Source organism: Protopterus annectens, chromosome 4.part1, assembly GCF_019279795.1.
Source record: "Protopterus annectens isolate FY-2018-M chromosome 4.part1, PAN1.0, whole genome shotgun sequence".
Lineage (NCBI taxonomy): Eukaryota > Metazoa > Chordata > Ceratodontiformes > Protopteridae > Protopterus > Protopterus annectens.
This window is the reverse complement of record NC_056734.1, coordinates 821,732,502-821,746,841: the sequence shown is the minus strand read 5'-3', so window position 1 is coordinate 821,746,841 and position 14,340 is coordinate 821,732,502. Positions and strand designations below refer to the sequence as shown.

Below are 14,340 nucleotides of genomic sequence, written 5' to 3'. Positions count from 1 at the left end.
AACCCAAGTGTGATGACTGCAGCAGGGTGTACACTCGAACATCTACATTTATGGTAGGTACAAAACTGTACTTTCCTGATCTGTGGACTGTCTGGACGGCGTGGATCATCAGCGGACTGGTTCTCTGTACAACACCCAGGCTACAAGTGCGATTTTTTTTCCTGCTGCCTGCATGACTCCTCCTGTCCCTTTTTTTGCTTCCCGGCTTGGCTTTTGAAGAGGTAAGTCGATTCATCATTCATTCATTTCACTTCAGATTTCAGGCAGCCGAATATTTTGTTAGTACAGCGTACAGGCTTCAGCAATTGAATAAAAATCAAAGTATGGAAACTGTATGCAGTCGTGTGAAGCTGCATATAAATGGTAATCGATGAAATAATGTAGGGATAATGCAAATGAACAATCTGTAACAGGAAAACTGTAAATGTCCTGTTTTAGGCAAAGTTTGAACAACCGGGGAGTGAACATAAGGGAATGTAGCGCAGATGAGAGTAGAAACTTTTGAGTCTGAAATGTGGGTTATTGAAATACTCTTGTAATATGATGTTTAAAAGTACATTGACTATGTTTGGCTGCTTGTCCTGTAGTAAATGAAAGCTGCTCTTAAGGGCATTCATTCACCATTTAGCATTTGTTTAGGCACATGCAACAGCCAATAAAGGTGCCGGCAAGAAAATGTTAACCTATAGCTTCGGATTTCTAATGGATTAATTTAATAATTATGAACAGAAGACAGCAGAGAAACCAGTAAAGACAGCGTGCACATTCTTTCAGTGTGTTGGGATTGGGAAGGTTCGGAATGCTAAGGCCCAGTACTCCATGCTTGCTAGGTCTTCACGGTAGCTAAAATATTATCACTTTTTTAACCATCTGAATGTAAAACATTGCTTTAGTAACTAGCGCACACACACACACACACGAACATAAGAGGTGTGTTTTTTTTCTCGATTACCGGGGGTGGGGGAGGATAGTCTTCTTTGTTTATGCATGATTTCTAAATTCCTAAACCTGCAAGGACAACTGTCTGATTAAAATTCTAAATGTACCTTAACCTCATATAACATTTTGTTAAATATCAGTAGATATTTGCATATTTAACTTTTTTTTATTGTTATTACATGTTTTGTTGAGTAATGTTTGCTTGCTCAGTGCAAACTTCATCATGGTGTTGAAGGAAGGTGAGGGGAAGGGCAAGAATTCAGTTTTGTGGCTGTTAGCACCAGTTTCTTGGTTTTTAAAACCTCATCCATTTTGTGGTTCTACTTGGAGCTGCTGTGATGATCTGTCTTGAATGCATTGTCCTTTGTTGGGAGTCCATGGAGGGGTTTGTGTTGTGAAATTTCATAAAGCTGCTTTGTTTTTTGTTTTTGTGGGGTGGGGAAGTGATATGTGGTGGGGTTCCATGTGTTCTGCATGAACATTGAGTCTCCTTTTGGACTCATTTGCTGATATGTGAATTGTTTGGGATGTGTTTCTGCATGTGGATCATGTTTAGAGAGACTCTGATGTACAGTGAGGAGAGTGGTTTGGAGACAGTTGACCTCCTGATCATTGAATTATTTTCCCTTTTGTTTTTTTCTCTCTCTTGGTGATGGTGTACAAGAGGTTCTCTGGTTCGATCCTTGGCTGGGGTGCCTTCTGTGTGGAAGTCTGCATGTCCTCCCTGTGGTCGTGTGGGTTTCCTCCCACTTCCCAAAGACATGCTGTAGGTGGATTGGACACTCTAAATTGGCCCTAGGTGTGTGTGTGTGCCTTCTGTGGAAGGTTGGGCGCCGGGCTGGCAACTCTACACTGTAAAACACCACTGCCAATCACGAGTGGACAGGTGATCCGCTGTGGCGACCCTTAACCGGGAAAAAGCTGAAAGAAGGTTATGGTGTATAAAATTTAAGACTAATGCAATGTAGAACAGCTGATGTTCAGTGCAGAATTATTTAGATGAGTAAAAGAGAATGATAAACATTGCAGATAAGAATTCCAATATGTTTTTGTGAATGTGTGGTGGTGGTATAAAATGCAGGGACAAGGTGTCTCCTTAAGAAGGGAGAGTAGTTTGTCAAAAAGGCAAGCTACTTAGCTCAAAGAAATTGTGAAAGCATGTAGAGCCACAATCTTTAATTGTGAAAGCAGTGTGCATGAAAAAGTGAATATAAGGACAGGCTTCCATAAGTTTAAGTCATACAAGAAATAGAACTGAGTGAGAGGAAGTGGTAACCATTTGTCAAGTGAATGAGAAATGCTGTGTTCCTGCTCTGGGTTGGCTGGGTTAGCTTAGCGTAGCGTTTAGTTATGTAAACTATCTTTCCTGTTTTTTGCAGCAGTTTGTTTTTCATTGTCTGACACAATTTTTTTTTTTTTTACAAATCACCTGCACAGTCTTGTACTGAGTGGTGACAGATATTTGAATATCCTACAGAAAATGCATACTAAGACAATCTAGATTATCAACTAAACTGTCTTTTATTAGAATGCTTTGATGGTCTGCAAATGTTGCATGCAGTATCTTTAAAGGTTGTGCAGGTAGTTGTGCCTACTGGAGTCTGAAATTAACAGCTATGTTAGACCAAAGACAATTCTGATATCAGAACTGCTGCATAATGTCAGTGTTAAGAACTGCATTCTTTGTTTAATGTTTTTCCTAATTATATGCAGAATGTTGATAAACGAGCAGCTGTCAAAACGTTTTCTTTTTTCAGGAAGTTTAAAAACAATCCATGTAGTAAAGCCAAAAAACGTAGCTCAGTGCACCAGGAGTCTTGTTATATGCTTTCTTGTATAGTAAATGTATGCAGAGGGCTTTGCTGAGTGTGTTTAACCACTGAAGGTGATGTCCCTTTATGCACTGTATCAGACAATCTGTTAAGCTGATGGGCTGATACCAGTGATTTTCTGCTGACACATGATCTGTTTCTTATGGGCATTATATAGGGGTCTACTATTGAGTTATTATTCTTGCTGTTGTAACTTAATTTGTAAACATTACTTGGACAGAGTATTACCATGTTTTTTCTAATTCCTTTAGTTATCATTGTTGTGCATTGGGATGTATGAGTAGTTTTTGACTTTCTTAGCCCTACAGTCTTGTATCACATGAAATTGGTACTTACCTGGGGTACTTACTAAGTGAAGTGAGACTTAATAATGAAAAGTTTTACATTTCCTAATGCTAGGATTATTTTGATTCCTGTGTATGGAGTTACTGATTTTTCACATGATGTAACACAGAATAAAAAGCAGTATATCATAGTGGTGTGGTTCTATACAAAGAAAATAGAGAAAGGGAATGATCTTGCACTTTTCAAACATCATCTGAATATATGGGTAGCTGCAAATTGACCCCTGGTTTAGCAGTCTTGTTCTTGGCTGTGGCAAAATGTAAATATTCTGCTCATTTTTATTTTTAGTTTATTTTAAATTTGACTGTGATAGTCCGACTGGATACATATCCATTTTCAGCAGAGGCCCCAGGAGAAAAGCTCACAAGCAAGTTACAGTATATGCACAAACATGGTATTAACGTACAAGTTAGTCTCACATTTCAAGCGTATGAATACAGTTTATATACAGAAGTGTATATAAATATGTTGGTCTCTTATCAAACCTATAGTTGTAGCCTGTATGCAGAGTATCTGCAAAGATATTAGTTTCTCTTTTCAAAACTTAGTGTAAGAGGGTAGTTGCTATAAATAAAATTGCAGGATTATGGAAGTGGATGTGGCTTTACTCAGGGTTAGAGCAAGGACATAACCAGTGAGTTTTAAAATACTGTTTAGATTTTTTTGAACTGATTAAGGGAGGGGATCACAGTAAGGTCAGATGGGAGCGAATTCCTGGTTTTGCCTACTGAATTAGGGTAAGTAAGAGTAACTGGTGGTTAACAATGTCAAAGGCCTTGGTAAGATCGAGAAACAGAAACCGATTGTTACGGTTGGAATTTATGACATTTAGAAAAGGAGAGGAGGGCTGAGGTGGTACTGTGCTGTGGTCTAAATCCATGCTGGGAGTTGGCCAGAAGATTATTTTGAATAAGTTAGTGTAAGAGTTTATGGATACACTTTTCCTTAATTTTAGCCAGAGGGGAAAGGATAGCTATTGGTCTATAGTTTTTTCAGTTCAATGGAGCTGCCACCTTTATGGATGGGTATGCCATGGGATATTTTCTGGATAGAGGCTTCAGTTATTCTGTTTATCATGTTTTAAAACTTGGGTATACTACATTAAAATGTTTTGTTGTAAAATGTTCAAAACAGTGATTCGCAATGTTCTTTTACAGTCACATTTGTTACCACTTCTATGTTTAGTTGGGTGATTGTCGGAGTCACACCATCTCCCTGGAATGACAATAACTTGCTGTTCAACAAACTCTGTGATGGTTCCCGTTTGTCTTGCTCTGTCAGTTTTCTTCAAACAAATATAGGGATCATTCTAATTGCAAAGTCTTTCTTGATGGTCTTGTTTTAGGGAAGGCTTAGTTGACAGACTTTTCTCTACTTTAAATCTAAGTACTAACTGCAAGGACACTGCATGTGGGGGAGAGTACAGTGGTATCTTTTGAAATGACAGTTCATAGTCTCTAAAACATGTTCCTTACCCTCACTAGCCCTCTTTAAGAGGAACCTGGGCAACTGGATGGGAGACGGAAAATCCGCCCGTGGGATCCCACCTGTGTCCCTGCTGCTGTACAGGGAAAACAGGTGCTGACTCTGTGTGTGCATGGGTGAAATTCTTGTCTAGGCTTTAGGGCCTCCATGCCAGTAGCCTAGTGACACATCTGTGGGTAGGGCTTAAGGGGCGCCAGAGCAGTACTTTGTCTAGGGTGCCGTTTCAGCTAAGGCCGTCCCTGTTCCTCAGGCAGCACTGGAGGTCAGTACCAGTCAGTCCTGGAGTAAATTTGGGGATATCCATCCAGTTATCTATTGTTTAAAGGAGGATATAGTCTTGTGGCTTAACATGCAGGGTAAGTTTATTCCAGAGGTTTATGAGGTGCTGAGTTATAAACTTATCCCTCCATTGTGTTTTATGTTTTGGTGAAGATTTAGGTCTCTGGTTCTAGAACAAGTAGAGATGTTGGACTTGCAGAGAAACAGGAAGCTCAGGACAATTGTGTATCCAGTGGCACAGTGAGTGAGTCTGAAATCTCACCTCAAAACTTATAAGGCACTGAGTAAAGGAATAGAGCTTCCAGGCTGTCTGGTTGCTAATGGACTTTAGACCTGTGATTTTGGTTAGGAGCTACTAGGGTCTTTCTGATTGATTGATTGATTGATTGATTGATTGATTGATTGATTGATTTGTTTAGCAAGATGCATCTCAAAGGGGCATTGTACTCCATAATTTATCAGTGCTGAGTGCAACTCTGCTGTGGAAGTACTGGGATTATGTTGCTGGACATCTTTTAGTAGCTTGTAAATGTCGGTTAATATATGACTGTGTTCCTATTATCTTAATTAGTATTTTTACATATTTACATTTACTATACTATATGTTTTGTCTGATGTGTATGTAATGGAACTTTTCTTCCTGCATTAATGATTTTAGGCATTACACATGTAGTAGTATGCTTTATCACTTATCTTGCCCTGTGAGTTTCTCACTTATCTTGCCCTGTGAGTAAATACAGATGAATATATATATATATATATATATATATATTTTTTTTTATGAACTCTCTCTTTTCTGATGAATTAAGACACTTTTTAGTTTCTGTTGACAGAATATTTAAGACCTTACAGTAGTGACTGTGCTGTCTAGGGCTGTCATATTTATATTTTCTTCTTTGAAAACTAGGAAGTATGTGAAGAGGAGAGAAGGGTACAGAATTCACTTTTTTACCATTTCTGAAGACTTGACTTTGAGGCTACTCTTTTGTTGATATGCACTTAGTATATAATTTAAGTATATAATTTAAGTAGTTGCTATGGAGTAAAACATTTTTACAAGGACTGTGATTTGCTTTGAGTTCCCATTCTGTCTGTCTTCTGCTTCATTTGGTGTGTAATTTTTCTGCATGCTAACCCACCGTGGAGGTCTTTTCAAAGAAAAATACAGCATTTGTTTGTTAACCTTGTGTGGGTCGTCTGATCACTGAGAGCCTTCTTCGTCTATTATTACAAGCCAGAATGTGCAGGCTTTACAGAAAATACGTTAAGAAGTGTAGTAGTTAGCTGCATAACATAATGATGACATGAAACATTTTTACTGTGAGTGTAATACCAATTACTACAGATTTAAAAGAAAGGTAAGTATTGATAAAGTGACATAGACATTTTTGTACATAGCCAACGTAAACCTTTTAAGAAAATGCCGTTAAAAATGTAAACTTTATAGCTGAAAATTGATTCAAGTAGAGATGAATTTTTGTAAGAAATGCATTTGAATGCAATAAAGAAGCCTAAAAGAAAAGGGCTAGTTCCATATAAAAAATGTACACTTTTAAGGCCCCATTGGCCTAATGGTTAGGGTATTGGCTTCCTAAGCCAGGGATCATGGGTTTCACACCCATCTGGGATGTTATAATCATGTGAGGGGATGTAGTTTAGTGGTTGAGCACATACTTTAAATGTGTAAGGTCAGTCAATCTCCAGCATCTCCATAGCAGTTGGTGTAACATTTAGTGTTTACCTCACAAGCACAAGGTACAGGAGTCTCACCTTTGACGGAAGTTATCTAGGCTTAAAATGACCCACAAAGATAGCTTGCCTCATACTTAACTACGAACCTATGAGCTAAGGAATGTCTCGAGGCTCTCCTCTTAATGGAGTTAGGTTGGCAGTGAGGTTTGGGGTTGTCATAATAGTTAAGGTGGTTACCTTACAGACACGAGGTACAAAGTGTTGTTCTCACCTTTGAAAGAGAAAGTGGATAGATTTAAAGTGGCCCACAAAGGTAGCTAGCCTAGAACTTAACCTAGGAACCTATGAAACAGAGCAATTATCCATAGTCTGTATAAAGTATTTGTAAATGACTACTGCATGTTTAAGAAATTTAGTTGAAAAAGTCAGTGCCAGGTAGCAAGCAGTGTTTTGTGAATTCCAAGTGGGGTCTTTTGAGGGTCAAGAATTCCCTGTTCCATCAGTCTAGAAAGACAGTTGTTTAAATATAATTTTCTGATCAGAAGAAGTCATTAATCAAGGTGTATGTGCTTAAAGGTGAGAAAAGCTAGCAATAGTGACTGGCATGATCGTTCACTACTCATTGTATTTATTTGGTCTTTCTAAGGGTTTGTGTTGTGGATGGCTTTATACCTTTGATCTGTTGCTTTTGTTGTAGCTGTACTAACCACCAATTTGAGATGTAGCACTAACACTTATAAGTTATTTACACATTTATAATTTTGTACTTCTGTAGTTTGGAATATTTTCTTACAAGTAAAACCTTGTTAAAGTAGTGGTTAAGTATTAGGGACCATTAGTATATCTCTCAGCTGTCCAGAGTTTCACAGAATGCCCAGATTTTTGCCTGATAATTTTGCTTTCTTCCTTAAAATATGTGGTTTTCTGGCAAATCATTGAGGATAGAAGTCACTAAATAATAGCAGACATTTTTTAGTTTCAGATGTTATATTCTCCAGAAAATGCACACTGATGCAAAACTTTTCTATTTTATTAGGTTTTTTTTGTGTGTGTTTGTCCCCCCTTTATTTTTAGCTTTGTCCAGATTTCTTGATCTAAAAGGTTGAGAGGTATGAATCATACTCGCAGCACATGATACTCTGTATTTGTGAAGGCAGTCTTGTCCTCATGACTGATGATACTTGAAATATTTACAAGAGGTGAGCACGAAGGCATGGGATGAAAGTTCCTGCATCACCATTTGCAGAGAACCATTATGGATATTGGTTATTGACATAAGTGTTTGCATAGTCTTTTTTCACGTAGTTGTGTAAAGTTTCTGTTTTTGGATAGCTAAGATTTATTTTCAATATATTTACTGATGTACATTTTTACAGCTTAGTCCCCGTTGTACAGTAATTCCATCTTTACAAATTTGACCCTGTAAACAATGCGGATATTACCCTATTATGTAACTTGTCCGCATGACATTTGGACTCTGAATTTAACTAGAAGAAAATTCACATATGTATTTTAACGAAAATATGTATCTGAACCATGCTTATGAAGATGCACTTTTGTCCTCAAAACTGTTTGAGATATGTGGATTTTATAGGTAGCTTTGTGCAAAAATAAATTAAAAAGAAACATTTAAGTAGTAATAATTTTCTCATTTCAGCTTCCCTCGTCTTCTACGTGGGGTCATTCAGCAGCAGCAGCAGTAGCCCCAGTCTGTCAGCAGTCTCAGAATGCTTTGTCCTTGGCAGAAATTCAGAAGCTAGAAGAAGAAGGAGAGAGGCTACAACGGGAAGAGGTACCTTCTCTGAGATTTTTGATGTCAGTAATACCCTTTGTGACCACACAAACATGCTGTTTATGAGAGCTTAGTTAATTCATATTAAACCTGAGCAGTGCGTGGACTTCAGTTTATGTCTGGAGTATGAGATATTCCTTCTTGCCCCAGTTGTAAGTAGTATAAGTTATGTTTGACTTCTTTAAAACCAAGGTGTGCTGTAAGTTCATCATCTTTAGGAGCTCTCCGTCATTTGAGAATTTGTACTCTAGAACTGTTCTGCCTGCAGAGGGAGCCCGCGGCACCCTTATCAGAGTCCACTCTTCCTTAATAGGTCACCTCATGCTTTTTGATGATGTTGATGGCCCACCCATAAAATTAATAGTGGCCACTTCCTTTCTGTTGAGGTTACCTGATAGTAGTGGTTGCAACTCTGCCGGTGTATTAACTTTCAAAATATGATCATTGTTTTTTGCCTGGTTTTCTTTGTGAAAGTAGTTTCCACTCTGTGATGATATTGTACTTGCTCATGTCTCTTTGAATATCCATATTTGCATTTGAAAATATATAATTTTTCTAAGAAATCCTCTTTCAACAATGCAGCTGAGGTCTTATCCCACAAAATTGTAGGTTTATCGGTAAGTACTAGGCTAGCTGCCCTTGTGGCCTTTGTTAAGCCTAGCAAATTTCCTTTTCAGAGGTGAAAATCAAACCCAGTTCCTTGCCTCAGCGAAGTAAGCACCTTAACCATTATACTGCCCCCCCCCCCCCCCCCAGCTTTGGCTGGACCAAGGAGACTGGTGCATCCTCCTAGTTGAGATCCATCCTGATGCTGAGTGGATCCTATACTTCTTTCCTCTTATTCGGGTCAATGTGGACGGGCAGATCGAATCAGCTTTGAAAAAGTGCAACATTTGAGCTGCCTGTCTGACTCCTAGGTGTTTCCATCAAAGCCCCCATTAACAAATTCCCCAGAATGGACATGCAGATGGAAACATATATAGACTCCTCACCCAAGTTGGTCACTGAAGACACAGACTTAGATGATGTTGAAGTTTCCCCAAGATTCCACCCAAGGATCTCTCCTTTGGGGATATTCTGGAATTAGTAACAGAGGAGAGATGGTCCACAGAAACTTCTCCTCCTGATGAATGTGCTTTTATTCATTTATTGACATTTGTTAACCGGGTTTGTCCAACTGGGCGTGTGGCCCATTTTCAGTGGAGACCCGAGGAGAAAAGCTCCAGTAATACAGTACAATTTTAAACAATATTGATATAATAGTTATAGCAAAGCGATTCGCATATGTTGGGTTACATGCATAAAGTTAAAGTTGCATTAAAAAGAAGCTAAATAACAATTTTACATTGATATAGTTCAGTAGGTCAACAATAAACATTTTTTTGTTTGTATAAAATTGTGCAAATGCATAGTAAACACATTGGAGAGAGAGAGGTGTAATGAGGTACTGAGTATGGTCCTTTTGGGGGTCCATAAAGGGAAGGATGACTAGGTAGCTTCTTGAAGCTTTTGGTGCCAGATAGATTGGACAAGTTAAAATAGAAATTGAGGTATATTAAGAAAATTAGAAAGAGTGGAACTGGACAAAAGAAGAGTAGTGGAAAGATAATAATTGAATAAAATTAAAAGCCTATAAGAGAGACTAGGCGATTTAATGAAGATAGAAACAGGGAACTCAAAAAATTGGAGGAAACATAACTATACAAAGGAAATGTTTAAACAAATTAGCATCAAAAATCTTTTTTTTTTTACAAATTCAAGCTGTTTGGATTGTAGACAAAGCAAAAAATGCAAATATTTTAAAAATGTGAGAGGCAAAGGCAGCTAGAATAGTCAGAGACTGCCTCTCTAAGTGCTTAGAGAATATTATGAAAAGTTGTATAACCAGAAAAACAAAAAGGAAACTGGGAAGTGTTATATAAGGAACTTATGAAAGATTTAGCTTTAACTAGATTAACAGATCACATCACTAAAGACCTTATATGTCCAGTAATACTACAGGAAATGAAAGAGCAAATTCAAAAACAGACCATGGGGAAGACACTGGGTCAGGATGGATTTTCAGTAGAAATCTGGAAAAAGTTAAAAACTGTAGTAGACCCCCATTTGGCATAACTTACTCAGTGTTGTGTACTTAAAAGGAGGTCCCCGTGTTCTTGAAAAAAAACAGTGATAACAGTAATGGTGAAAGAGGGGAAAGATCCTTTTAACCCTGGGTCATATTGTCCAATTTCAGTTTTTGAACCATGAATATAAAGTGTGTATAGCAGTATTACCTGCTAAAATGTGAGTAATGTTTCTCAAATTAGTTCAAGAGGACCATCGTGGGTTTATGAAAGATAGACAAACTTTTGATAATATAATTGCTATTTGTATGATACATAAGGAAGTAGAAAAAAATTAAAAAGGTACTTCTACTGTAGAATAAAGAGAAAGCATGTGGTAGTAAAATGCCAATATCTTTGGGAAGTGAACAGGATGGGGTTTCCAAAAGACCTAATGCAATTATTACAACAAATTTATGATGATGCAAAGACCATATTAAAGGTTAATGCCAGAGTTAACTAATGAGCTTATCATAAAAGCTACCGTACAAGGTTGCCATATGTGAACACTTTTATTTGCAATCTGCTTAGAACCTCTCTATCTCAAAAAATAAGGCAAACATAAAATATAAGAGGATGGAATTGGATGGGGACAGAGCAAAAAATGGCATTGTTTGCTGCTAATATAATGTATTTAACAAGACCCAACCAGTAATGTCGCAAGAATATTTGACTTGGATAATTTGTAAAAAAAAAAAAAAAAAAAAAAAAAAAAAAAATCAGGATATAAGTGAAATCTGGGCAAGACAAAGCATTGTGCATAAATTTTGCTCCAACATGGCTGTTAGTTCAAGCATACCCCCCATCTCTTTGGGAATTACAGGATAAAGCACTTATGAATCTGGGTAATGAGATCTGTGAAAAACAGACAAGAAAACTGGGATCAGTTCATAAATATAAAGAAACATAGAGAAGTGGAAGTTATCGGTATGTGATATGGAGGTAGACAATGCAGACTTTGAAAATATTTGTAGTCTCACTATTATTATATACCTCACAGACCTTTGTGACTCAGGGGTAGATATTGGGATAGGTTAAAAAAGGAAATATACAGCCCAAATAAGACTAGTTTATCTGCAAAGTAGAGAATATAACTCTAGAAGAATGTACTACTGGAACAAACAGAAAATAGGGAAGTGTTGGGAAAGATAAATCTATGGATCCAAGCATTTGGAGAAAATAAGGCAATAACATTTATGAGTTACATATAGCAGTGGTTTTTAAAGATTCTTAAGAACAAGATATATATTCCTTGGCAGTTTGAGGTTTGGCTAGTGGGTTTAAGCAAGAGCAGCAGGAAATAAGAGACAAGAATATGAGAAAACTGGCGGAATGAACGAAAGGAAATGTTTTATGTTTTTCTGGGAGCAGTTGTGGGAGGAAGGAGGCAATTTAAATTGACAGAAATTTTGCAATTTATATATTTGGACGAAAATTTTTAGATTACAGGGTACTTTGTAATATCCTTTAAAAAGTGTGATGCGAATAAGAGGAAAGGAGGAGCAGACAAACCAGAACTAATCAAGTTGTTTGAGGTAAGCTTAAGACAAGAGAAGTAATTAGCAGGATGTGTACGACCCTAGTTTGAGATAAGTGGTTAAGGAAAGGTAAACAAAAGAAGAGGTGGCAAGTCAAAACAGATCAGGTGCTGTCTGACCAAACTTGATTTAACAGTTGGTGTAGACTGAAGAGAGCAACTAAATCAAGGAAATTTAGTATTGTTGCCTGGAATTGTCTACAGGCAACAATTTTAACATAAAATAATATATAATAAACATATAAATCAGATAGATGTCTTAATATTTATTTGTGATTTAACTGTTACAGATATGAGAGGAACTTTAAAAGAAGACCAGTAACGCACATTTTGAAAATATGAAGAGCTTGCCTGACAAGTGATGTTCATTTTTTTAATTGAGCTGAATAGTCTCCTAAGTTTACAAGCAGAGCAGAAGCAATAACGTTGACATTTTGTTGCTAAAAATCAATAATTGTATTAGCCTGCTTCTGTGCTAAATTGTAAGGTTTTCTATGTAGTTATCAGGACAGTGCATTTATTTATACAGTCCAGTTTTCCTAACTCCTCTGTGCCTTGCAGTTTGCTATACAAATGTCCTTTACTTGTATTTGCATAACAGTTTAAGGTACTAAACTACCACGTTATAAATTGCTCTACAAGCTTAGGTCATCAGGGAACAGACAATTTTTCAGTTACCAGTAGAGAAGAAAGGAAAGAAGAAAAATGGGAGGGGAAGCAACATGCTGTGAAAAATCACCAACACACCTACTGAATTTATACTTTACAGTTAATAGGTGCATACTACGCTAACATCAGCTAGCTCCCTTATAAGCCTAGCCATGCAATCCAAATAAAATGTGACCCACTAATTTGATTTATGTAGGTGACGATTTGCTGACTGTCTCTGTCCAGCAAAAACATAGGAGCCAGGCCAGGGGTAAATTTCTAATTACCCATCCATTGGTCCACTTTGTACTTAAATATGGATAGAAAGGAACTCTGATGTCCTTCAAGAATGCAACTGCAGTCATAACATGTGGGTTGTCCTGCCTCAGGCAGCCCTCGGTCGGCCGGATTCCAAAGTCTGGGTCCGACGTCGGCTGATGTCGCATTTCTCTCCGACGTCAGAGCGGCTGGAGTATATAAGCATCAGCCGACGCCATTTTCTTCAGTCTTTCTTGCCGCGCGGTGCCCGAAGCAGAAGCAGTTCGCAAGTGCCGGTCGGTCAGCTCCTGCATTCTACGATACCGAAGTGTGGCCGAGGAAGAGGCCAATACAGAGGCCCTTACAGGGGACGACAATGGCAGCCAGGAAACCAAAGAAGTGACGCAGGGGTTTCACCTGCCCAACAACCACAAACTCAATGACTTTCCTCTACTACCGCCTACCAGGGAACAACTATAAGCTCCCTTGGGTGGAAAATTATCTCTGTTTGCAGAAAACTGGCACAGACTGACAAAGGACAAATGGATTTTGGACATTATAGACCGAGGGTACAGGTTTCATTTTCATACCTTACCAAGAAAACAAGGCATGCCAAATCTACCACAACATCAAAGGGCAGAGGCTATCAAGCAAATCACTCTGCTGACTCGAATGAAAGCAATAGAAAGAGTTCCACAACAAGAACAAGAACAGGGGTTTTACTCAAGACTGTTCCTTGTTCCAAGAAAAGAATCTCAATGGAGACCAATACTGGACTTGTCCGCATTAAACACCTTTCTCATAGTACCAAAGTTCAAAATGCTGACTCTACAGCAACTCCTTCCCATGCTGGGCAAGGAGTCGTGGCTGATTACTCTGGACCTCAAGGAGGCATACCTGCATGTCCCTATCAGACACAGCTGCAGAAGATACCTCAGATTTCTTGCAGGGCCAGAGCATTATCAATTCTCAGCATTGCCATTTGGCTTATCTACTGCGCCCAGAGTGTTTACAAAATGCCTGGCTTCAGTAATTGCTCATTGCAGGCTCCAGGGTATACAAATTTACATGTACCTGGACGACTGCCTCATACAAGCGGACGACAAACTGATGTTGACAAAAAACCTGGATTATGTCATACAATTACTTCAAGCTCTGGGATACACAGTCAACTTCCAAAAGTCAAGACTGCAGCCATCCCAGCAAATAATCTTCTTAGGAGCCAAACTAGACACAGCCTCTCAGATGGCTTACCTGACAGAAGACAAGCAAGAGAAGTTAACTCAATACTTCAAAGGTTTAGCAAAACTCACCCAGATGACTGCAAGGAGATTCCTACAGGCCCTGGGTTACATGGCATCCTGCATTCTACTGGTTCCATTAGCAAAACTACACATGAGAAAGCTTCAATGGTACCTAAAAAGCATT

At 38.2% G+C, this 14,340-nt stretch overlaps 1 protein-coding gene across 9 annotated transcripts in view; it reads left to right on the top strand.

Annotated features, from left to right (window-relative positions):
• GIGYF2 (GRB10 interacting GYF protein 2) overlaps positions 1–14,340 on the top strand; it is a 2,932,407-nt gene that overhangs the window by 2,594,019 nt on the left and 324,048 nt on the right. For all 9 annotated transcript variants that reach the window (XM_044070588.1, XM_044070589.1, XM_044070593.1 and 6 more), the window contains one exon: positions 8,230–8,364. In XM_044070588.1, coding sequence (XP_043926523.1) covers positions 8,230–8,364 — 135 coding nt within the window. The remainder of the gene's footprint in view (positions 1–8,229; positions 8,365–14,340) is intronic.